The following is a 26952-nucleotide window of genomic DNA, read 5'->3' as shown; positions in this document are numbered from 1 at the left end:
ACTAGTTTAAATTAGTCTAAAATGCTCCCCTGAATGTTTTACAGCTTTAACAGAGAGAATAGACAATAAAACCGAAATTATGTATACCCAAATCAATCTGAATCTTATTTGGAAAATCTGTGTCGATACCCAGCCCTAGGCAAAAAAATTGCTACTGAATTCAAGGAATGTCAAAATGAAGAATGTAAGTATAAAGCACAACATAAGACCAATCACCAAATGGGATCATTTGTTCTACTAAAGGCACTCAGTATAAATTATGTATTTGAACACTACTTACATTATATCTTAACAGGGTAAAAAAAAACAGATATTGTTAATCCTGCAAATATGAATATCTAGAGGTCAATTGGATTGTTATAGTTTTTAACGTTTGTAATTTTTAATTAAATTTTTGTTTCAAATAAAAATGGTATTTGTGTAGACTAAAATAAAAAGAAACCTAAATATTAAACCAAACACATTGAGTAAAACATAGCTGTAAGTTACAGTTTCCGTAACACTAGCATGTTGAAAAGAACGCACGTTAAGAGAGTGTGGCTTTAAGATTCACATGTCTGTTAAAGCGCCAGCTGCAAAAATCCTATTCACACATGTTCTGAACTAAAACACTGGCATTTACACTATATATACAGCATCTACAAGTTTACAAACGTGCACACTCGTTTTAAAGGCCATCGCGGCTGGCATTTTTGTTTTAACTTTGTTTGAACAGTTTTCTTTTTTGGCGAGACAGGGCGATCAGTTAGGATTGGGTCTTGAACTGTAGTGTAGAAGATGGAATCCTTTTACTCTAGTGGAGATTTAGGAGCTAGCATATTAGAAATAATGTCTATGAGGTGGTCTAGGCCGTAGAGGTAGCCATCTTCTCTGTTACCCTCCACCCAGGTGGCACTGTGGCTCAGCTCCTCCCCCTCTGGCAATGGAGTAGTCTTCCCAAAGTCTATCATCCACACTTTTGCCTGCTCCCGTTGGTCATGGACGAAAAGCAGAGAACTGCCAATCACCTGAACATGAGAGATGGAAAAGTTTAAATGTATTGGAAATGCATTAAATGTCAGAGTCTGTTCCTTGTGTGTCGCATCGTTACAAGACTTTAAATGGTTCATCACAAATACATGTGGAAACGTGACACAATATGCACAAATGTTTCCATTATATTTGTGCAGCAAACATACGCTCACTTATTAAATGGCTATAACTGTTCCCAGTTTTTCCCCCATTCAGTTTGTTTTTGTTATCTCTTAATGAGAATAAACAATCTGTGTTTGCATTGCCTGTTCTACCTCCTTGTTTTAAAACAAAGTTCTGACACTGACGATATATTTAGTGTATCTAACATATTTGTCTTTAAACCTCATAAAAAGAGGTTGTGTAATGCTTTGCATGCAACTAAGTTGCTATTCTGGCTTTCAGCATCCAGTGTAATCAGATAATTATTTCAGAGCTGGTCTTTGCATACTGTGAATGCTGTTTTCTATTATTATTTTTCTACATTTTCACATGGGTTTATCACTTGGGTGGGTAAAAGGTTGCATTTGTAAGTGTAGCTAATGTGTCTTAAGATGATAAACAAAAGAGTGAACGTTTACCTCGTGCGTTTTGAAAAACCGTGAAATTTCCAAAGTGTCCCTGATCTCTTTTAGTCGGTTCAGATAGGAATGCTGAGGGAAAAGAGACAAAGTGTAAGTGACTATAAAACTATAAAAATACAAATTAGTGTGACAAGTATTAAATCAGAATTATATTGTCTGTATGTAATTACAAAAATACTTTTTTTTCCCCATTAAATCTATTAACGGGTCAAAGAGGAGACATCCCATTTAAAATACATTTAAAAATGCGTTATCAATTTACAGTAATGTTCCATATGTTAACATTAGTTAATTGCTAAAATGAAATATTACATTCAGCATTTATTTATCTTGATTAATGTTAATTTCTACACATTCTAATACATTTTTAACATTTTCAATTTCTCAACTAACATTATTCAAAGTATGTAGCATGAACAGTTTTTATTCATTAAAATGAACATAGATTTATACATTATACAAAAAAAAAATGTGTTTATATATGCAATAAATGAAAAAAATATTTAAGGCAATTTTTGGTGTATCACCGATTTCCTTTTTATTTACCTTTTTATGTCTGTATGATTTATATAGTGAGCTTATAATAGCCATAGATTCATTGCAGCTTTGTTAATTCCTGAAGTGAACTTCTATATTAACATTTTTGGACTTCTGTCTTGAATTGGGTAAAATTCTGAGAGTTGTTCTGATCGCAGCGCTGCATTAATTGAATGTGCATCCTTGAAAGCACACTGTTTTCTAAATAAAACTTTAATTTAACTTCTTAGTTAATATCAATAGCATGATATTTCAGATGAGTCCAAAATGACAAAAACATATAAATATATGTTTGATCAAAACTATTGCTAGGGACAGTTTGGCACTCGCTGGATATTGGTAGGGTCATGTCTCTTGTGTCCACCCCTAATTTTACGCCCCTGCTGTGGACATACATAGGGTTAAATAAATGCTCCATAAGAAGCCAAGGACAGGTTCTTTGGAACTGTTTGTCTACAAGGCTGAACTTTAAGGAAACACCCCTGTTACAACATGGGAATCCGGCCATGCAATAAAATGTATTTGTGCTAGGTGTAAACAGCTTTTTAATATTTAAACCAATTAAGATTACATTAACAGTACTTTGATGTCACAAGAATACACATGACAGTCATGTGTCAACTACAGCATTATGCAAAGCACTTTGTGTTTGCATGTGTGTATTTCTCTGTAATATAATCAGGTTTGTGTGCAACTCGAAGGGGCCGAGCTGAAGGGGCTGCACCAAACAAAGGAAATCCCTTAGTTTCACAAACCACCCTGGGGGGTAAATGAGAGTGTGCCACGGGGGACTTAATAATTGGCACGAGGCCCTAACGCACATAAACACTTGAGCACACACTTACCAGAATGTTTTTGTTTCCTTTGACGAAGTCTTGGAAGGCCTCAGTCACTTGTTCTCGGGTCTTAGTCTTTTTAAAGTCCCTGTTTACTGTTCCATCCTCATTCTGTAGAAGGGAAAGGGAAGAAGAATTAATTGTGCCGGTCAAAAAACAGTCATGTTTTCATATGAAAAATGAGTACGTTATGGAAACCATATGGATGCCTGATTCTTCCACTGAATAAAAAATAAAAAAGTTTTCTTGCAATTGCACGTTTACCTCTTGCAAAACTCAGAATTGTCAAGATATAAACTTGCAATTCTTGCAAGTCTTCTTTCTCAGAATTGGACTCTACCACTTTTAATCGCAAGATTATATCACACAATTTTGAGAAAAGAAGGGATAAAAGCTCGCAATTCTGACTTTTTTCTTGCAATTTTGAGTTCTTATCTCAATTTCTTTTTTTTTTCTCACAATTGGGAGTTTGTATCCATCAATTCAGACTTTACTCGGGCTTGCATAGGAAAAAATGCACAATCAATTCTAAATAAGTAATAAAAAGAAGTGTACTTTTTAAGTTAAGACAGTAGTCACAACAGACACAGACATAATAAACAACAGGCAGCTCAGCCACAGACATAACAGAAGTCTGCCTATTATTCAGTAAAGACTTTATTAAGAGCCACGCAGGGCATCCCCCTTCTGCAAAAAAAAGAGAAAGATGGGGAGAACCTGGCCTTTGTGCTAATGGAAGAGCAAAAGGGGAACCAGTCTTTCCCTATTCATGCAAGACATCTACAGATCTCTTGTTAACAAAATGTATTTTGGAAAATCATGACAGAGACCAAACATAAGCTTTCCAATCTCCTCTCCCACATGTCAATGGAATTGTGGCTGCCTGGTTTGAATTAATTAGCTGAACGTTTGTCGAGCTTCTCTTATGTCTTTTTGACCTTTTCCATGAGGGTGTATTTACGTTATTAGGGCCGTGTGCGGTAGGCCGGAATTACAGAACTGAAATCATGTTGTGAGAGCCATGGCCTGTCACTGACTGATGTTGAGCTCAAAGGACGTGCCACAAACAGGCCGTGTGTATGACAGGAACATTCAGACACAATCAACCTCTTGAAAAAGGCCAATCCTGCCCCTTCACCTCAGTCTGAAATCCGGGATCTAATTAAAAGACACGTGGGTTCAAGAATGTCTTGATTCCCCAGATAAAAAAAGATCCCTTTCATCAACTCATGATTCAAGTTAGGCTCAAAGAACAGCATTTGTTTTTGCCAAAATGTTTACGCTCAGAAAAAAAAATATATATATTGCCTTAAATATAAATTAAGGTTACATTGAGGCACTTATAATGCTGGTGAATGGGGACAATTTTTGAAAGTTTTAAAAGCAGAAATGTGAAGCTTGCGATTTTATAAAAAAGGACTTATGTTAATTCTTATATTAATTCATGTGTAAAAGCTTGTCTGTTATTTGAGCTGTAAAGTTGTTTAAAGGGATAGTTCACCCAAAAAAGAAAATTCTGTCATTAATTACTCACCCACATGTCGTTTCAAACCTATAAGACCTTTGTTCAACTTGGGAACACAATTTAAGATATTTTTGATGAAATCCGAGAGCTTTCTAACCCTCCATAGACAGCAAGGGAATTACAACGTTCAAGGCACATAAAGGTACTAAGAACATTGACAAAATGGAACACGTGACAAAAGTGGTTTCAACTGTGATTTTATGAAGCCATGATAATACTTTTTGTTCACAAAAAAAACAAAAATAATGACTTTATTTAAAAATGATTCTCCTTGAGTTACCATCTGGTAACATGACACATGCGTGTTCAACTTCAGCTACATCATACGTCATGTAAATCATTTTTATGTTTTAGGGATTATGATATTTTATTGCCATGGCAATGAAGTAAAACGAATATGACAGAAAAGTTATTACACAGAAAAGTTTAGTAAACCATTTGAACTCTTTTTTTGAAGGCTTGGCTATTATTTGACCTGTAGAGTATTCAAATTTATACGTTTCATCATTTTTACAGATGTTTTAGGGTTTATGGTGTTTCGATGCCATGGCAATGAAGTAAAACTGAATAAAATATACAGAGAAATGGTTAATAAGCAAAACTAAGTATTGTGTGAAGCTTTGGTATTCTTTTTATGTTAATTCTTATATTAATTCATGTGTAAAAGCTTGTCTGTTATTTGAGCTGTAAAGTTGTTTAAAGGGATAGTTCACCCAAAAAAGAAAATTCTGTCATTAATTACTCACCCACATGTCGTTTCAAACCTATAAGACCTTTGTTCAACTTGGGAACACAATTTAAGATATTTTTGATGAAATCCGAGAGCTTTCTAACCCTCCATAGACAGCAAGGGAATTACAACGTTCAAGGCACATAAAGGTACTAAGAACATTGACAAAATGGAACACGTGACAAAAGTGGTTTCAACTGTGATTTTATGAAGCCATGATAATACTTTTTGTTCACAAAAAAAACAAAAATAATGACTTTATTTAAAAATGATTCTCCTTGAGTTACCATCTGGTAACATGACACATGCGTGTTCAACTTCAGCTACATCATACGTCATGTAAATCATTTTTATGTTTTAGGGATTATGATATTTTATTGCCATGGCAATGAAGTAAAACGAATATGACAGAAAAGTTATTACACAGAAAAGTTTAGTAAACCATTTGAACTCTTTTTTTGAAGGCTTGGCTATTATTTGACCTGTAGAGTATTCAAATTTATACGTTTCATCATTTTTACAGATGTTTTAGGGTTTATGGTGTTTCGATGCCATGGCAATGAAGTAAAACTGAATAAAATATACAGAGAAATGGTTAATAAGCAAAACTAAGTATTGTGTGAAGCTTTGGTATTCTTTTTTTATTATTATTATTTAATTAAAAATTTTCAGACATTTTATTTTAGGGTTTATGGTGTTTCGTTGTCATAGCATTTAGGTAAAATTGAATATAACGTTACACAGAAAAGGTTAGTAAGCATTTTTTAATCACCAAAGTAATGTTAAAATATTTTTTGTCTCGTGGATGGATTTTTAAAACAGTTGGTATTTTAACATTTACAAATGGGCCCAATTCACGTCCATTGCCGTTGCCTCACTATAACCCCAGATTTTATTTTTAGGAAATTGAGGTTGAAAGTAATTTTTGTGGCCATCGATATTCAGCTTGTTTTAAATCGAAAATATTCCTTAAAAGCCAAATACTTAATAATATGTAAACCCTGAACATCAGGAAATCTCACTATTTTATTTCAACCTTTTAGTTGTAAAATACAATGTAGTTGAGAAATTAGTTTGAAGTAACACCATTCGGGATGTTGCAATTTCACCTCATTTGTCTCCACAGGTTTCAAGAGAAATTGTGAAAAAGTTTTATGATTGAACGTCTCACCTTGATGCCCTCGATCCGGAAGCCTAGCGTGGCGGTGGAGCTGATGGTTTCCCTCCACTGCATGTAGCGTGGCTTAGTGACTGCTTTCTGGTCATGCTCCAGTGCCGTGGGTGCATCGGGGTCCACCTCGATCATCTTTTGGTACATGTCAGCTCTCAAGCTGGGCTTCTTCCTGGCTTTCGTCAGTTCTTCTTCCAAATATGTCCTGCAAGAGAGGAGAAAAATGACCCAATGGCTCAGTTTCTTTCACTTAACTTGTTGCACGTGTTGCATCATCAGCCAAATTCTGTTGAAATTCGAAATGCGCAATAAAATTCTGTTTTTTTTTTTTTTTAGCTAAAGGCATTATAACTAAATATTTATTATCCTTTTATTGTCCAACTTGAGTTGTTTAGGAAAACGCTGCCGCAGAAACTGAAAAGTGCACTGAATGTGCGTGAATTTGAAAGTGTCACATTGTTTTGTTTGGACAGGCCAGCAGAGGTTCTGTTAATATCCTGACCATCTGGTTATCTCTATATTTGTCCATGGCTGCTGCTGGGATTCAGTCAGGTCCGCAACAGCAAACAGAGTAGTCTCAGGAATAACAGAGCCATGAGAGAGGAGAAAAAAAGGGATGAGCGAGGGCCGATGTGTAGCAAGGTCTCCCTGCAGCAGCCACACACAAACACAACTATCTTTCAGCAGATTAAAGGGCACAGAGCCTCTGGGGAGGGATGTTCTCCAACATGTTCTGTGTGCTTGGAATGTATAACATCTGTACAAATAATGGGTAAATGGATCTATTCGTTTTAAAAAAGCATACTTGATTTTCAGCAGTGGACAGGCTGTTGCATAAGTGTAAGATAAGAAAAGATGAACATTCTTAGCAGGGATTCTTTCTGGGGTACTTTTATTTTCTATCTCTTTTATTAGTGATTTATTAATTTCCCTTCTTTCTATTTCTTTCATTATACACAAGAGAAAGAAACTGTTTTCAGTTTGAACTTTTTAAACTGGATATAAAATTTATAAAACATAATAGATTGAATTCTAAGCTTCAGTGTTAATTTTAGTATTTAAATGTATTTCATGTTTTAATTTAAGTTAGATTTAGGTTCGTTTTTTTCATGTAATATATATATTTTTGTCATCCTATTTCAGTTAATGGAAAAAAGGTATAGTTATAATTGTATAGGTTTACATTAAAGCTAAGCTAGAGGTTAAAGTTGAAACTCCAAAGTTACAAGAATGTGCAGTCTAAAGCATTAATAAGTGGTTACTAAGGTGTATTCTGGGTGGTGCTTGGAGTGTTATGGGAGGTTTCTAGGGTCTTACAGTGGTGATCTGGGTTTGTAGAGTCTTGCTCTGTTTTTTAGGCTGGTCTGTGTCATTTCTAGGGTGTTTTATGTGAGCTGTGGGTTGTATAAAGGGTTTTTTGGATCTTTCTAGGGTATTCTTAGTGGTATACTGTTCAGATTCTTCTATAGTAAAGGATCAGTTGAGGCAGTGTAGCCTCACAATCTCAGCAACCGACCTGACGCCCATCTTGCAGTCCATGACACAGGGTAGGTCAAAGTCTGCCAGTAAGTCCTCCATCTGATTGTAACGCTCTCCATCCTTTTCTACATCTCCGTGGTAAGCAGGAACGTAGGGCTTTAGCACATCTTTCATAAGCCTATCGAGACATTGCTGCTCACACTCACAGTGTTTCTTCAGGATGCGACCATTGGCCCCTGCCTTGAAATTGCCTGTATAGAGCAAAGACAAATGGCAGAATTGCATTCTCAGCATTACCACAAGGGGTGCTATAGTGAGCATTAGCATAAACTAACTTACTATAGTTTTTTTTTTCTCATTTGGATTCAAATAAATTCACAATACTCAAATGATTAATGAGTTTATTAACTGTCTGTGATTCATGAAAAGTAGCATCTACACCTCCCTTTTAATGCCTACCTGCATGGCCTGCCAGCTGGATCCAAGGGTACTTCTTCTTGAAGGACATCACAAATGGTGACCAATGCACCATATTCTTGATCTTCTTCCATGATTTATGCTGTTCAATGACAAAAAGTGAGCAAGATGAGTCCCCATTTAAATACAAGTGCTACAACAGTGAATTTTAAGCAGTAAATTTTAAACAGCACTCAGCATTTTCAAGTTTCAAAATATCATGCATGCAGTTTTTATAATATATATATATTTAAACAAAAATAAATGAAAAGTAATACTTATTCAGCAAGGATGCATTAAATTGATCATTAATAATCTTAAGTTTTCTACTTCTTGTACATGTTACTTTGAAAAAAAAAGAAAGAAAAAAAACTTCCCTGGTGGAGGATGACTAATTACTAATATAATGAGATTTGGCAGGTTCATTGTCCTACAAAAACAAAAAACAAAAAAAAAAGGCCAGTCTTTTGCATGTGTTTACATACATTTGCTGGCGCTCCTACAGCAGTCAGTGCTGATATCATTGTTTACACAGACAGCACAGTAAAGCACTTTATGTGAAGGATTTATTTACAAACATACATCAAGATTCACTATAGCACATAAACCCTGCACATGAATAGGGAATCTGGGCATGTTTAAGCATGTTTTCTTGCCAAGGTGAACCATTTCACCTCTTGCTCTATTTGGACATACTGACAGAATACAGAAAACAGGCTGTTTTCCTGTTTGAGAGGAGCTGCTCTACTGAGCCATTACGCTGTTCTTCCACTTCACTAAATGTCCTTGAGTGTGATCTCTTTAGCTCTCCATGTTGGCATGGTGAACAATCTTTAGTCTGCTCTCAGTGTTAGATGGGGGGTTTCCTCGGGTGACATGGGAATACCCCCCCCCCCCCCCCCTTCACCCCCAGCACAGTTTGAGCCAGCTGTCCAAGAAAAAGCAGTTGATCCCCGGACAACACTATGACCACAAATCAGCCCCTTTCCAAATCTGAAGAACCCGTCTGGCCGACAAACACAAGCAACAAAGAGCATTCAAACTCTGGTCAGAGACGCTTTGTCATGCATTTTGATTAAATGGCACATTTTTTTTGTTGTTAATAGAATAATTGGCAAAAATAGAATCCTGACTTTTTTTTCTTTCACAGAACACAGAACAGAACTTTTGAAGAATGTCTTGCCATTTTTTTCATATAAAAGTGAAAAAAACTGCTGTTGACAGGCTTCAAAAATGACAATAATGGCACTTGTCCATATGACTTGTGCATTATATTTAAAGTCATCCGAGGCCATATGATTGCTTTGTGTCTAAATAGTCATTATTCACTGAAAATCCATCTCTCGAGTAAACCTATAACTGCTGAGACTAAATCAGTGAGTTGAACCTTTGAACAAATCATTCATACCAGTTTTGTGAAGTCGATCAAATGATTCATTGAAAAGATTTGACTAAATGAATGGTGAATGATCATGTCACTTTTTTAACACCCATACAGGTTTTGGACGACTTGACGGTGAATAAATGATGGCAGGATTTTCATTTTTGGATGAACTATTTCTGTAAGCTGGACATTACTCCCAGAAACGTCTCTGCCGAAATGTCTGATTTTGGTCTGATTTAGTCTGGAAAGAGGCCCATAAAAGGTATGAACCATCATCTGAGAGCAGCATGAGTTGTATCTGTCACATGAAGGTTGTCCTGTTCTGCTCCAGTGGAGGAAAACAGTTCCTCTCCCCCCTTAAGATGCAGTTAAAGAGGGGCTGGGAGCAGTGGCGTGCCCCCTCAATGTCCCCTTATCCTCCCTCTACTTTTTTGCTTTTGTATTTTAGATACATTTAAAATAGTAATAATAATACAGATAACACAAGTGATACACTTACATAACTTATTTAAAGCACTTGTTTCAGCAGGTTAGCTAAGATTACAGATTAAGATTAAGGTCTGATTGGTTAAATTAAACAAATACCCACAGTACGCAGAGGTATTATTAATATTCAAGCATTTGACGTGAAACAGGTGTTTGTTGTCAGTGTGCTGTGGTTTGGGCCACTTTAGGATGGATATTACGATCTGAAGACCGCAGGATCCCACCTCCCGATGACTTCACATATTATAGTTCAGTGGAAAGACAAAGTGGATCTGAGAGAGATTTCTATAGTGTTCAGGAAATGTTCAGGATGTGGGAAAACAAAACGAATGGAAAACTCGCAGGAAGAGATGGAAGTTGTAGACTCTTTCAGAAAGCCAAGGTCAGGTCAAAATGACTGTTGCCCATTGTGTAAAAAAACAGCTCTTTTTTATTTATTTATTTATTTATAAATTTTCTGCTCTGATTCTTGGAGAGAACATGCTAAAAAGGTGATAAACTGAGCTAAGTGTACTGCACCTGGAAGCTAAATCAAATTAGGCAAAAATATTTAATAAATGAACACGCAAAAAGTGGGGATACAATGTTACAACCCAACTATGGAGAAATTGAAGCAAACCAAAATCTGTTACCTGTAAATCTTTGACCATCAGGATGATTGACTTGGCGAAAAAACCCAACACGGGGGCGATGAAATTCCACATGTGCGTGATGAAAAATGACATGGTAAAAATCTGTAAGATCGTGCTCTAGTGTGCTGCGTGCAATCACATCGTAAGCAGGGATTTGAGTGAAGGAGAGTGCAGGGCAATGTGAATTTCTCATTTGTTTCCATACAAAGCATTCAAAAGCACAATTGGCCAATGCAAATATGCTGGTAGGCCAAGCTCAATGTGCAGACACCACAGTGAAACTCTATTGCATGCCTGCGAGGGCCACGAGCAATGCAAATGTTCAGTGTTCTTCAAACTCACCTGTAATTCTGAGAGTTTGAAATAGCAAAACGAACAGCTTATATAACACCTGCTCATGATTTTGGTCTAAAGATTATATCTGAAAACCTCAAAGTCACATCTGCATTGTAAAAAAAATAGCACTTAATATAATAAAGTTGCCGCCTTTATTTTTAAATAAATGTTTTGAGTAAAATTCATTCTTGATGCAGTAACTGCTCTTCTCTTTGTCTGTGTGACTAAATGTGTTTCGTGCGTAGGTGTCTGCAGTCTGTTAGTCAAGAGGATCAGCCATCTGAATGTTTAAATAACTAAAGGGCAGTCTCACCATGGTTTTCAGACTAAGATGAGGTCAGCACCTTTTTTTTGACATCACCGAGATGATTTGTAAGAAACTGACTTCCTTTCCCGAAACGTGATGATGAATGGAATATTTCTATGACTGTTGCAGACCGAAGATGAGAAAGATTTTCAAAGTTCGTCTTTCATTGTATTTGAGTTTTTGCTGGAAACAACAGAAATCTATTCATAATTTTAAAGGAATAGTTAGCCAAACCGGGATTAGTAATTTAGACTAAAACCATAAAATTATATAGACAATTTTTTTTTCTAATAATAAAATGACTAAGAACACAAACAACAAAATTACTTAAACTAAAATGAAAACAAGTAAATAAAAATAAAAAACTAGTTCAAAATATTAATAAAACATGTGAATAAGCATTCTGTCATCATTTAAAAATAATTAAAATTATGATAATAATAATAATTGAAAAAAATATATTTTCATTTTCCACAGAACAAATAACATTCTTCAGGTTTGGAACAATGAAAATTATGACAGACTTTTTTTTTTTTTTTTTGAGTGTTCCTAAGACATAAGTTTAAGTGTAAAAATGTATAACTTATTTCATAACTTCAGAATTTCATCAATCATTATGTATCATTTTACTGCTAAGTGGTTTTATTAATTATGCTAAAGTTCCATGCAAATTATAAAAACACTGACATTAAACAAGCCTCTCTACCAGGGTAGCTTGCATTCAGATTACTCAGGGGACCATATTTACATGTAGAAACACATTTGCATGACTTGGTTTGTGGTTGGACCAATACTTAAAAGGTTAGTTCACCCCAAAAATTACAATCTGTCATTTTTGGTTCCTCTTTGGTCACCTTTTTCTGTGCAATAACAATAAATGAAGACCAGAACTTTCAAGCATGGAAAGAATGCAGAAGCACAGGAAGCACATTGACGTATGTGTTACATACATTCTATTCTTTTTTGAGACATGATAGCAGTTCCTTTTAATCTCTGAATCATCAGAACTGGATCAGTCTGATTCCTGAATGAAATTTTCAGACTAGTTTTTTTTAACCATATGAACTGATTTATTGAAATGATCCAATTTAAAAGAACGAATCATTCATAAATTTGACATTACTACTACATCACATACATTTTTATGAGTGCAGAGAATGAGATGCACTGTGATTTTCTGTGAATATTTATTTAAATTTCACACAAAGCTGTCGTACAACGCTATCATATAGTTTAAAAGATTATTTTTATGATACATTTATGCTGCTTTTGCAGTGTTTTGAAGAATAATATCTCCTCCTTTTTTGTATTTGCATAAAAACATTTACATTTACTGTACATGTAAGTGCAACTTACTACATACAGATTTCCTTTTCTATTCCACAGAAGAAAGAAAGCCATACAATTCGGGGATGACATGAGAGTGAGTAAATGATGACATAAATTAGGCCTACAATTTTCTGGGTCAACTGTTCTGTTGTTGTTCCAATAAGAACATTAAAATCCAATCCAGTTTGTGAAACAGATGGGAAATTAATGACACGAGGAGAGAGGTTAAAAATTACTTTTTTTTTTTGGAGCTTATGTTTTTCAAATGGAAAGTATTTTAGTATACAAACTGCTTTTGCACAGTACTGTGTTTGCAATCTATATCAATTTTCCCAGTTGCACAAGTAAATTGCAACTCTTTTGCAAATGCAACTCTATTTTATATTGCATTCTGAATGTACTGCTGATCATTTCCTGGATTGGCTTTGCTGATTTAATCATAAGCGTGCAAACCCTAGATATTTAAAACATAAAATGAACAAAAAACTATTTTAAGTTTGTATGGTTAGAACTGACATCTTTCATAGTTTTTGATGGCACACCCAACAGGGTCAAAAGGAGAACTAAAGGTGAGCGACCTCCCCTCTTATGATAAGTGCAACATCATATCAAAACCACAAAAGTTTCCGACGGCAGTGCACCCTGGCAAACACCAGGCACCTATGAGTTCGAGTTGATGTTTGCAGCAAGGCCCGAAGACTAAGACTATCAAGTGGTGCTTATTTTGCTGAAGACCACAGAGTGTACCTCTGTAAGCATCAGCCCGCAATAACAATCAAAGCAAAGCCTCGGTTCAAAGAAGATGTAATCCTGCCTGAGTCACACAAAAGAGTCTAATAACGAGACACTGGCAGTCTTGGATTTGAGCTGCCATCCCTTTGGAATGCCAGAAAAATAAACTGTCCCGTAAAGGACGTAAAAGCAACCAGATCTCTCCATTACTCATTTAGGCCACCTTCCCTTCTTAAACTCCTCTCTCTTTGCTATTGTATAAAGCAGCTATCAATAGCTCAGGGTTTTGTTAAATTGGGGAGCGGAAGAGGCAGTGCTTTATCACAAGGGGAGCACTCCGTGTCGCTGGGTCGTGCCATTGTTCTGATAAGGGCAGTGTGAGATATATGCAGCACAAGGAAAGGGATGCCGCTCTTTACAGCATCTCCTTGACCTCACGGGTGTTGTTAAAGTTTCCACTGAGCACTGAGGGAGGAAGTGGCTTTTAACCCCTCGAGAGGAACCACTCCGTGAGACAGGAAAGCACAGAGGGCTCTGAGACAGTATTTTCCACATCTGCAAGCACTACTCAGCAACATGGCCAAAGACTGGGTGTTATTTTCTGGAGGCTAGACAGCCACCATAAGCCCCTCAAGAACCAAAACGCACCCGCAGTCAGTGCAGCCGTTCTTACCAACAACACGGACATGTTTTCACTAGAAAAGACCAAAACATAGCAAATTATCAATGAGTTATCAAAGACCCAAAGCTGTGACCTTTGCTCTGTTTGGTAAAATGGATCAAGAATAAAAAACAGTTTCATTTCAGTTAGATAATAATGAGGCATAAATGAAAAATTGTCATTTAATTAGGCAATAATATATATATATATATATATATATATATATATATATATATATATATATATATATATATATATATATATATATATATATATATATATATATATATATATATATATATATATATATATATATTATGAAGCGCCAAAGAGGTAGTAATTATATAAAATTGGAATATATAAATATAAATTGTGAATATTAATAACTCTGAATATATATTTATAGGTCTGAATATATAAATGTAAATCAGAATATATAGTTTTAAGTCTGAATATAAAGATGCAAATCTTTATACAATGCAAATTAAGTACAGTTACATTGCAAATTGTATTATTCCATTTTTTTATTTTAATTACTCAATTTAAAAAAATATATATCAGAGAGATTTTATCAGGAAACAAATAGCATTGTGGCCTGAGCCTGTCGAAGGCATGAGGTCGGGGTTTGTTGTTTTGCTTTAGGTTACAAAGATGATCTTCAGGTGTGTATTTGTACATACTGTTCATTCTTTTTGACTAAATGACACTTTACATGATGTGATATGCTCGGGCATTTTCACAGGAAAAGGTAAGGCATTTCAGATCAGAATCTGTCTCTTGAAAATCCTGAGGTACAAGTTTCAATGCATCAGCAAGGCAGGTACATGTCTAAATCGCATCAGACCATGTCTGTTTAGAAAAGAGAAAAAAAATTGTATGCAAAAAGGTGAAATCAGGTTCAGCTAGAGTATTCACAGTAGGAGGATATACAACTCAACACATGTCAGAAATCAGAACAGTATTATTTAGCATGAATTCCCCTTTGACAGTTGAGAACTAAATTGTCACATTTCTTGACACTCCTGCCCTTTTAAAGCATGTCATAGCTGTTCCTGCTTGTCCTGAAACTGGTCTATTCCCATCGGTGACAGGAAAGCTCTTTCCCAGAAGCAAGACCTCCCATTAAACTGCTGCTTTACTGCACCTAAATGTACACAAAGGAGTAAAGCTGCTATAAGACGCTAAGCAGAAAGCTGTATCTCATACTCCTTATGGGATTTGTAGGTATACAAATATATAGTTCTATAGTTCCTAGTTTGAAGATGACGTACTGTATGATGGAGTTGTGAAGGGGTGGGTTTGATCTGTGTAAGGGATAATGTGCTCAACATAATAGCTCTGCTTCAAAACATAGTGAGCTGTCTACTGCCTACATAGGGAGCTGTTTACATAGACAGAGTTCTAACTGTCATCCAAACCTCACGTGAATGATTTGAAACACTACAAATGCAGCAACTACTCAAATAGCAATACAAGAGAATCAACACATTAGAAGGTTGCTAAGCTAATGCTATGATTCTCCAATAAGCATAAAAGCAAACATATTTTGATTAAAACCATTAATGTTTTTTTACCTTTACTTATACAGAGCTTCATACAATACAGCTTGTCAAAGAAACTGTACAGTGTTAAACAGGAAAATAGTTTTTCAATAATGAAAACTAAATTCAATTCTGCTGTTTTAACATAATATACAATCTATATTTTATTATACAGTGTTATATTTTTTACATAATACATTAATGTTTTTATACTTTTTATTAAATTAAATATTTTTGAGTACAGTATAATAAAAACAAATCTCTCAACTCGAATTCATTTTTCAGGACGTTTGTTGCCTTCCCTAATGCATGCATTCTTATATATTCATTTTGTTTATTTCTCAAATTGATTAGGTTCACAGAACATTTTGTTAAGTTTAGGTATTGGGTAGGATTAAGTATGTAGAAAATGGTCATGCAATATATGTGTTTTATAAGTACTAATAAACCCCTGATATGGGTTTTATTTTAAGTTGTTTTAGGCAGCTCACATGGTTTTGAATCAGAGCAAATGCCTACTGACTATACATTATTTTATGAATTATACAACTGCATGAAATATTGACTTGATTCAAGGTTATTTTATAGAGAAGAAAAAGAACATCAAATCAGTTCGATGAATCAGTGGTCAGTTAAAAAGTTTAGTGGTGCAAAATGCCACAACTGACCAATCGGAATCATGTATTCCAGCAGCAAGCTATGTTATAAGGATAGGCATGCAAGCCGTGGGTTACGCCTGTACATCAAAGTCACCACTACAAGAAAGTGTAGCGAAGTGCAGGGCGCATCAAAGAAGTAGCTCACTGCTCATTTCCAGAAGTAAACCATTACACTCATCTGTTTCTCAGAAAGACCATCACAATAACATTCCTTATCGCAGCCAGCTAAGAATGGCTCGTGTCATTCTGTGGCTCTTCTTCTTCTTTTTGCAGAATTAGTAGGGGGTAAATGGAAAAACATGCAAAACTAGAAAAAAAAGCTAGAGCTATTCCCTCCCATTTTAAGTGTAAACAACCACACACAAGTAGTATTAGGGTGGTTTCCCCTCACTGAAGTGTTCTACGATGCGTACAAGTGGATCCTGTTTTTAAAAAAAGTGGCCGGCACAACAAGAAAAGGGGCCGGTGCACTTCCTGTCTGTTGCATATGAAACGGCTCCCTCCAGCAGCACTGCTGCAGCAAAGAACCCCAGCTGTTTGAACCAGGCATGTCTTGACGTCAGCTGGTCTCCAGGCAACCGTCAACCACAGGGGTGTTACATTTTCCACTGCTCGTAGCCTTCAGATCCTCCAGTGTATCATGCTACAGCACTTGTATGCTCACAGTTGGGGTGATAGAATCAACCTCACACAAAAACTGTTTGTGCTGGGTTGGCTCGCACGCCGCTGCAGGAGTGTAAGCTATGCTAAGATTGAACAAATACACAGGGCTTGTTTTGTAAGTCTTTATCTGGTTGCTGAACATTTATACTTTATTTGAACAATGCACACTTTTAGTACATTTCGTTTTTGGCTTAAAAATACTTTTTGGACTTTCTGGTTCAACCATTGGTGTTTGGGGCAGGACTGTTAGACTAACGGATGATGGGGAGCGGGATGAAAGTACAGTATTTGCTAAACATATTTTAAACTATGACTATTTTGCAGTTCCGTTTGGTGCCACTAGTAGATTTAAAAATAAATTACAGGTAGTTATATGTAAATTACATCTATAATATGAAGCCGACCTGTTTATTTTTTAGTGCACATACCCACTCCTGTAGTTTGTTTAGGTTTATTTATTTAGGTTGTTTATTTTGGAGAAATTTAGCATTACTTCACTTGCTCACCAATGGATCCTCTGTAATGAATGGGTGCCATCAGAATGAGATTTCAAACAGCTGATTGTTTTCCTCTCACATCAAAGTCCACCAATGTAAAGTATTGTTTATAAATGTTTTGGATTGTTTTCACACGTAAATTGTTTTTGATCTGTGTATATTTCTCTCCTGATTTAGATGACTTTTTCACTGGAGAAAGCCATGTTATGGATGGAGGACAGTATTTTATCTGGAAGCAATATTTTGAATTTAAAACATGTTGATGGTTTTGTATCTTACAGAAATGCAGCTTTTTTTTTTACTTCACAAGATATTTATTAATGGACTGAAGTCCATGTGGATTACTTTTGGATTATTCTGATGTCTTATAAGCTGTTTGAACTCTCATTCTGATAGCTCCCATTCACTGCAAACACTCCCTTTTAGTTTATAACACTCACTTTTTACTATCCAGTCAATTCATGATCTCTAAAGTGGTGATTTATTTGCTGTAATTAAATAACTGAATGCTGTTCATGATATTGCTTTAAGAACGACAACATTTGCCAATTATATACAGCATATGAGTCTGTTTAAGTTCGCAAAAAATCTTTTTTTTTTTTCTACATGAACATGTGTGCCACACACACTATCTCTAGAAAGCTGTCCGCCCACTTGCTGTAGCCTGCAGCCTACAGGCCTAAACGTGTTTCATCGTACCTTATTCAAATTATCTCATAAACTTTAAAACCTGCTGGGATTATATTAGAGTTAAAACATTCACAAATCATCAACATACCAGAGCCATTTAAACTGCCAATCATTTTAATGTAATGCATAATACATGTAATAATGCACATGTAATGCACAAATAATTTCAATATTGACCTAATACAGTCAACATCATGTTTGTTTTATTTCTATTTTTATATTATATTGTGTAGGGGGAATTCTTTTTCCTCTAAGAATTAATTAATCAAATTTATTTTGCTACTCAATCATATGATTATATAATTGTTTGCATATTATATTTACATTATTTTATTGTTATTATATGGGGAATTAGGTTTTTGTATTATATTGTGTGGAGTGAAATAATGTTAATAGAAGTTCATTATTCCTATTTATTTTGCTATACATTCTTATTTGGTTAGTTATTTGCATTTAACATTGTTTTTTTATCTTCTGTTTCCATTAGAACAGACCCGCAACATACCAGATTTGAACCACTGATTGTAACACAGCTTGTATGAATCATGCAATAAAATGCATGTGACAAAGACTTGTAATATAAATGCTCACTGCTTTGCTCACAGCAGGCTTGGTTAGGCTACACTTGCTGTTGGGTTTGCTAAAGCAAGTAACCACAAGCCTCTGTGCAGAGACAGATAAACACAGAGAAAAGGGTTCTTCCCTCATCTGATTGACACAGGAAAAGGAGACACCAGATCAGGGGAGTTACTGAGCATGCAGAAAATTGAACTACACCTCTGACTTAGACTGGGACAGTGTTATCCTGCATATATGATTATCTTTATAAAAATAAAAACTTGTCACATTAACAACAACAGTGTATTGCAAGCGTGTCAAAGCAGCAGGAAGAACATTTTTACAGATACACAACGATAATTATTCTTAATAGTAGAGCAAAGCAGAACAACTGGTGCATTTTACACACTTAACCAGTCCAGGTGCATTCCCTAAACACATCCTGGCGACACACCTTTAAACTGGTAGAGCAGGGAAAATTTAATCTTGAGAAACTCATCCGCGGTATAGTTTCACTTTCTGTGCTATTCTGAAACATTTGGAGATCCAAAAAAGTATGAGTTTGCAGTCTCAATGAAGTGAAATGTGCAACAGCTGTCAAAGGAACCGTGTTTGAGGGATCCCCTCTGCTGAGCACATGGGACGTAATTAGCAGTACTAAACCGCAACACACCGCCATTAGCACTAAAAAGGCAAGCCCACTGGAAACTTTTCTGGGTCACATGTTCGACCGAAAGCACTGATAACAAGTTTGTGGTTTTTATCACCATTAAATTTTCCGAAGGGCTGGTGCCGCTCACAAAACAGAAACCATGCTGCAAGTGTTTGTAGAGTAAAATGAACACAGATATGTTTACTGCTCATGAATTTCATCCCAAACCATGTTACCGTGTGTGGTGAGAGGCTAAGCAGAACCACAAAATGTTATAGTAACCTGTTTTAGAGGGGGAAAACTAGATCACTGAAAGCATCTGTTTAATGATTTTTAGTTGAAACGTGTCCTTGTGATACTCTCGTGATCCGTCAGAACCTGGAAACAACCAAGCGAATATAAACCGAATTGACGGTAAGTACACAATGTGAGTCAAAAGGCTGTCCTACAGTGCTAGATTAAGAAAAGAAAACCCAGCCACTTATATTTCTTGAATATATATTATGCACAAAAATATAAATGTATAAATAGAATATATTTGTGTGTGAACATAATCTAGAGATTTGCAGAACTACTTATTTTTATATTACACAGTCCAATTTAGAAGCAACTGGAAAGTAAAAGGAGAGATACAGAGGGAGAATAGTACTAGTATATGACCTTGGACTGACTTGATCCTGAGTCTCTCTGTCACGGCACAATCGACTAATCCTTTGTAAGAAAACCCCCTTGTTTTATCATCTTTATTATCTTTGTTTCAAGTTTAACTGTCACCAATCAGGCACATTTCACATACAGTGTTATTGTGTTCAAAAGCGGCTACATAGAGCAAAACAGAATAGAATAGAGTGTAACGTTCTCAAGACTTGTGTTTAAAAAAAAAATAAAACAATTTTTAACTTTACAGACTGCCATAAAACTGAAAAATTGACCTTCTGGGCAACACTTCGACATTTATTACATATATCTTGGGCAACACAAATCGCTAGTCTTGGATTTTCTTGGTCTTGTTCCCACCATGCAAATTAAAGCGGCCGTGCCACTAAAATGTCACAACCAACAAACTAAAAACTAGAGTTATTTTTAGCCGCATTAATGGCATGCTAATCGACCAGTCACTTTTGGCAAAGCTAATTAAAATAAAGTTTTTCACAAATACTTGTCATGCATCTTTTTAATTAAAGGTCATTAACTACTGTAGTACATTATTCAGACCAGTAACCTTTAATTGACTGTTCCTGAATCCCAACAACATGTGGCTCTGATAGTAACATTACGTTCTGCCCTCCAAAACCAAAGCCATTCCACTGTAAATGCACATGTCCGGGAACAGCAAAGATTACATCTCAGAAGTTCAAGGCTATCAAGTAATCTTGCCCTTGTGATCACTTGAATAGTTAAACAATCTTTCATGAGTGCTATCATTCCTCCAGATGGTACACATACAATCCTCCACTGTATTTATAAGAAATAGACGTCACACAAAGGGACCTGCGGTGTAGAGCCTGTGTGGCAAGCAGAGCCACATTATTCTACAACTTAGTGTGAGGCTGGAGGACTGTGTGACATCCATGTCTAAACAATGAGTTTCTCTGTAACAGCACGCTAGCTGCAGGGTCTCTTGATGCGCCTGCAAGCATGACATGCCTAAATAGGCGGGCCCACACATTCTTACCAGGGCAAACATGTCGCAGATACAAGCGCAATCCCCTAGAAAGTGCGTCACACGTAACACATAACACATAAAACACATAACTTATAACTAAAGAATTTATTTCCATGGAACCACTTCATGACAAATCATGAATAAAATTTAGAGTATGAGCCCATGCAAAAGTTGCTGTCGCTAACTTTATACACTGCTGTTTGTTCCTCACTCTGCTTTTGTACTTTGTTTAAAAGGCGGCCAAGTAAAGTCAGAGAAAAAAGACCATCTGACAGCAGGACACAGAAGTACCTTTGTATGTGAGAATGTCAACAGTTACTCAGGGTGAATACAGACGAGCCCTGAGCTAGAGAGCGTAAGGACAGTGTGAATGCAATGGAGGAAGTTGAGAATACATAACTTGTGGGACTGACACTTCTAAGATAAAACCTACAGCCCTGAAAGTAGTTCGGCCAAACAGAGAAACTGTAGACATCTAAAAAGCATTTGTGTTTGATAGCAACAACATCACATTTCGTAAGCATTCCTGTAGCTCAAACAGTGAAGCATGGCTCTACCAACACCCAGGTCAACGGTTCAGTTCCCAGGAAATGGAAGGTATGGCGTTGCAACAGATATATGTGATCATGAGGAACCTGGTTCAAGTCCCAATCCTGTCTGGCTTCCTGTACACTCCCAGAAAAAATTGTACCTTGGGGAAGCACCCTTTAAAAGGACAACTTTTATTTTTCTTTCCTCCTTTAAAGGAGCTTATTAGCTCTTTTAGGGTACTTATTACTAATTTAAGGTACTAAGATGCACCATTAAGGAGTAAAAAATATATAAAGTTGTCCCTTAAAGGTACTGTCCCAAAGATAAGCTGTTGTGCCAATAAAGGTGCAATATTTGCACATTTATTTTCTGACACTGTATTTTCCTGTCAATTATCCACTGTCCTGTCTACAAAAGCCAACATATTACGTATAAAAGAGAACAGAGTGTAACAGGTGGTCTTACCGCTTTCTGTTGTGTCTGCAGGAAGGCTGGGGACCGCTCTGTGTCGCTGGAAATGTCATCCTCTGATTCCTCCCAGGAAGAGGAGAATCCCGTTGACGAGGCTGAAGAAGAGGAGAGCTTCCTCAAGGCTCTGTAAGGTTGAGGACTAACCTGGGGCTCCTTGCCCTCCCCGCTGACCTCCATGCCGTGGTCCGTAATAATGACAGCAGGGATGCAGCCCACCTCAGGACTGACCCTGTCAGGCTCTGCCTGGGTTTCTTTTGGCTCAACTACCACCTTTGTCAAACATGTCTCAGTCCAAAATGCTGAGCACTTATTGGCCTCTGATGAAGTCCTTGAGTGATTGGAAGTAGGTCTGTCAGCTATGCTCTTAGTTCCTGCTGATGTGCTCTCAAGTGAGCCACCCTCTTCTGTATTTGGGTCAGCCCTGTCCTTCTCTTCACCGCTGACCTGCAGCCCCTCCTCCATGCCGGAGAAGCGCTTTCCATTTTGCACTTCTTTGGGGATCCCTGTTGAGTGATCCTTGTACTGCGTCACAAGTGTTTCCTCTGGGTTTAAGGAGAGATTGGCACGTTGGACAGGGACAGAATTCAGGGGAGTTTTCCTAGAAATCTGTGGGCTTCTATGAGCCGATATTTGGGCCTCAAACAGGTCCACCTTCTTGTTCACCTCCACGTCCTGCAGTTCTATGTGACGCTCAAGTTGATGAGCGGCACGCCGTTCTTCATTCTCCTGCTCGTCCTCCAGGCCGGACCCACTCAGTCTTCGTACACGACTTCCCACATGCACGCCCAGCAATTCTGGCCGTCGACATGGTGAATGTGTCCTTTGGCAACTGGAACCGCTACCTGTTGGGAAACCAAAGCATTTTCCTGTTGACCCAGGGCTCAGGTTGCCAGGGCTAAAGGGACCTCCATTGCCCCCCAGCACCGGGCTAAATGTAGAATGACTGGGCACTGGGAGCACAGGCCTTGCTGTCCGAGGGCTGCCCTTATTGGTCAGGTTGTTGGGGTTCATCATTATCAGGCTGTTCAGAGCACAAGCTGCCATAGTGGCAGACTGACTCTGTCCGTTTTTGCTCCCATTTAGGTCTACTCATCCAAAGTCCATTGGCCTTTTGAGCCAACCATTGTTAATAGTAACCAAGGAAAGCTGACACGTAGAATAAACTACAATCCCAGACTCCTTTCCTCATTCACAAATTATATCCACTACTGGTTTATACTTTAGCAGAGTGCTGAAACAAAGCACAAGAGATGGTGTAAAAAGAGAATATCAAGTTGTAATGGTTGTGCAAAACACTGAATGTTGATGGCTATGATAACAAGACTGCCTGAATAAATTCAGTAAACGTGAGGGCATTTCAGAAGGCAAAAGTGCCTTATTGTGGTCACTGTAATTATATTCATTTGCATTAACCACTTCTACTGAATTACAAACAATAAATTTGTCTCATGTAAATCCCTTATGCTGATCAGCAAAGATTTTTATAATTGTGTTGGTTTTGATTGCTATCAAGATATTTCCGTTGGTTTCTTTAGTGAGACACTGCAAGTTTTGCTTGTCCTTCTGACTAATACTTACTCATTTGTTTTTCTGAATAATCTTTACTAAATCACACAGTTAGGGGAGTCTACATATTATGAACCCACAGTTTGAAGTGTGTCAGACAAAATACCTTTTTCCATTTTGCAGAAACATGCACAGAGCTGATCAGAGATAACTTTTCAACATACATACAGTAATATAAACTTTTATATCTTCACCTGGAAAAGAGAATGACTGAAGGTGTAATAGAACAATACAACTTCATACAAATTAAATAAATAATAAATTCCAAACCATAACGCTTATATCACATTTAATTTGTCTAGCAAGTCTGTACACTAAAAGGTTACGATGTACATTAATTCTCACATACCAAAAAAAGTGCCTGTGTCTTTTTACTAACAGCGATGTTTTTTGAGACCTCAACCCTGCTGATGTTAAGGAAAATCGGTCAGTGAGGTATCTGTTAGCTGCCTTATTTATAGCAAAAGCTACGACATGGGAAAAAGTTTAGTTTAACTGGTGCATTGAAATTTGATTAACTCAAAGACTGAGGCAAATGATTTCATAATGAACCAGAACAATTTCCTGCAAGTTTTCCAAGTGGTACTAATTATTTTTTGCAGTTGAGGCAAATGATCCGCGGATCAACACACCCAAAGAAAGCAGCAAAATATATCTGTATAGAAACTGTTTAGTTGCAAATATATAATTTTCCTAAACACTCTGTCAAGATGCTCACCTTCCAGCAACCACATGCGAATTAAAACATCCACCTCTTCAAGATGAATTTGGTTGTTCGATGAAATAGCGATGCCTTTCGTAGAGCCAAGATAAACATCACATGCTTTGACTAAGAAGTCAGGTGGGACGAACACACTGTGCCCTGCATTTTAACTTGAAGAGGGGAGGTCAAAGTTGGAAAGCACCTCCTCTCTCTTAACCCAACCACCACCCTTTTAAGTGATTTTAACGGTCCATTATTGCACTGACAATTCAAATGCATCTTCAGGCATCCCACGTCACTGGTGTGCCACACTGTTTGTGTTTCACAACATGTGTGATGTCTAAAAGCCGTTCATCATCACAGAGGATCATAAAGCAACAGAGGGCTAATATGAACTAATATGATGCAAATAAATGACTCTCAAGAGGCTTTAAAGCATCTCAATAAAAGCCCTTCACCAAGCTGCCCACTCTTTGGCATTCACTGAATTTGAATGAGCTGAAAAACACGTGCTGACTCTCTTGTGAACTCAGTAAAGGCATTTTCCACATTCTCATTCCAAGAATAATTATATTCAATTGGGATTATTATGTATAAGAAACACATAAATAATAAAAACACAAATAGATAGTGCTGAAATTTTTTTTTCAGGGATACACTCAATCTTAATCACAGTTCTTGCAGAGGCAGAACACATTCGTATAAAATCACACCTAAAACTTAGTGAATATTATGCAGTTTTTCTATATTTTCATAGTATTTTAATCAGTTTTTAGAACAGCGGTACATAAAACATACACTTTCTATTGTCATCACTACTTAAGATGTCTCAACAACCCCTTAAAAATAAACCCCGAATAGAAAACGCTTGCATTATTACAGTGCCATACACTAAACAGATCTCTAATACACTTTCAATACACTTCGTTAAGTCAAATAATTGAGTCTGACTGTCTTCATGCAGATGTTTCTAAAAAGTGAACTTTTACAGCATGCACACTGAAGTCACTGAAGTCGGATGCTTACCAACAAGTCTCCTTGTTGCAGACGCTGTTGTTTAAATTGTCTCTGAGGCGCGGATTCGTGAAGGAGAGACCCGGAGCAGAATAACTTGAGCTGCTCCGCTGCTGTTACATTCCAAGAGTTCTTTCGCCGATTTAAAGCAATGTAACTGTGTTTCTGTGTATCACGAGCTGTTCGACACCCCGCGTCAGAGCCGTATGTTTGTTTAATGTACAAAAGGCAGGAAGGAAGTTAAAATGACAGTGAGTCTGAAATCAACGGAACAGGCAGAGCCTCCCTGAGCTCTTTCGCGCATTGAGCACAAGGGGAAGAACGAGGCTTGATGTCTAAAACTTCGTATATATATATATTCAAGGAACATATATAGGCTAATGCAAATATAAATGTAATTAATATTTGGTTATTGTAGTATTATTATTACACTAATGTATTTTTATGTATGTATTTTTATATTTTATTAATATACATATATATATATATATATATATATATATATATATATATATACACACACACACACACACACACATATATATATATATATATATATATATATATATATACACACACACATATATACACACACACACACACACACACACACACACACACACACACATATATATATATATATATATATATATATATATATATATATATATATATATATATATTCATGTGAAAATAATTCAAAATAATGTTTTACATGATTATTTTATTATAATTATATGAATGTACTTTTATGTTTTCTTTATTTATGTATTTACATTTATAGAAATACATGTGTATATATTTTTATGTTAATATAAAATATTTAAAAGTGGTTATATGAACTTACATTCCCACTTTCAATATTTAATATTAATATAAAAATAAATTAATCATATAATAATATATGATTAGCAGGTTTTAACAAAATATACAACCAAAAGATCTATATTGCGCTCTCTCTACTTACATTTTCAAAATTTGAATCTTAATATGATGTGTATAGTCGTTCTCAATCCAGAATATAATTGCATCCTCACTGTTAAGCTTTGTATATTGTGGTTATATGTGCTGATATTATTAATGAAAGTTGTTATTAACTAACCATTACCCAAAAAATCTTTAAACAACCTGTATTTGTAGTTTGAATGACTCACCAACTAAGGTCAGTAGCTCAGTGGGAATGTCTTCTCTGATGTATGAAAAATGTCATGAGAACCATAAAAACAGGCCTAGACTATGTCAAAGGTCAGAAAGGTAGAAATGAAGCAAGTTCTTTAACTGACCTTCTGATATATAGTTCGTCAACCACAAAAATTCTTATTACTGCTCCCAACGTACAGTATGATAACATCGCTCTGATTTTCTCTCTTTCTCTGTGATGCACTGATGACCAGCCCCATCGAACAAAGGAAAGTGTGTCATATGCATGAGTAAAGTGGATGGAAAATATAATGCTTCGGTGGCCACTCTGATTTGAATGAGACAGGCTTGCAGATAGGTGGTATGAAAATTAAATTTCCATCCTCTGTGATTGAGACGGGGTGC

The 26952-nt window shown here is 36.3% G+C and overlaps 1 protein-coding gene across 2 annotated transcripts; it reads right to left on the bottom strand.

Annotated features, from left to right (window-relative positions):
• Positions 1–390: 390 nt before the first annotated feature.
• LOC113051039 (inositol-trisphosphate 3-kinase B-like) lies at positions 391–25672 on the bottom strand. Of its 2 annotated transcripts, none has more exons than XM_026214650.1 (8): positions 25420–25672; positions 22119–23355; positions 8333–8432; positions 7911–8124; positions 6395–6599; positions 2978–3079; positions 1593–1664; positions 391–1007 (listed from the first exon to the last, which is right to left on the bottom strand). In XM_026214650.1, exons 2-8 carry the CDS (start codon positions 23166–23168, stop codon positions 789–791), a joined length of 1962 nt encoding a protein of 653 aa, XP_026070435.1. In that variant the 5' UTR covers positions 23169–23355; positions 25420–25672; the 3' UTR covers positions 391–788. The 2 variants fall into 2 exon arrangements, with proteins under 2 accessions (XP_026070435.1, XP_026070436.1); XM_026214651.1 differs by lacking the exon at positions 25420–25672 and adding an exon at positions 24409–24546.
• Positions 25673–26952: the final 1280 nt, after the last annotated feature.

The sequence above is a fragment of the Carassius auratus genome, chromosome 31 (genome assembly GCF_003368295.1).
Source record: "Carassius auratus strain Wakin chromosome 31, ASM336829v1, whole genome shotgun sequence".
Lineage (NCBI taxonomy): Eukaryota > Metazoa > Chordata > Actinopteri > Cypriniformes > Cyprinidae > Carassius > Carassius auratus.
The sequence above is the reverse complement of the archived record's forward strand: the minus strand, read 5'-3'. Positions and strand labels throughout refer to the sequence as shown.

Coding starts and splice junctions, on each gene's coding strand:
- LOC113051039 (XM_026214650.1), bottom strand. CDS start 23,168: ATGGCAGCTTGTGCTCTGAACAGCCTGATAATGATGAACCCCAACAAC. Junction 8,433..22,118: donor TGCAGACACAACAGAAAGCG/GTAAGACCACCT, acceptor GTCATTGAACAG/CATAAATCATGGAAGAAGAT. Junction 8,125..8,332: donor CCAGCTGGCAGGCCATGCAG/GTAGGCATTAAA, acceptor TGCTCTATACAG/GCAATTTCAAGGCAGGGGCC.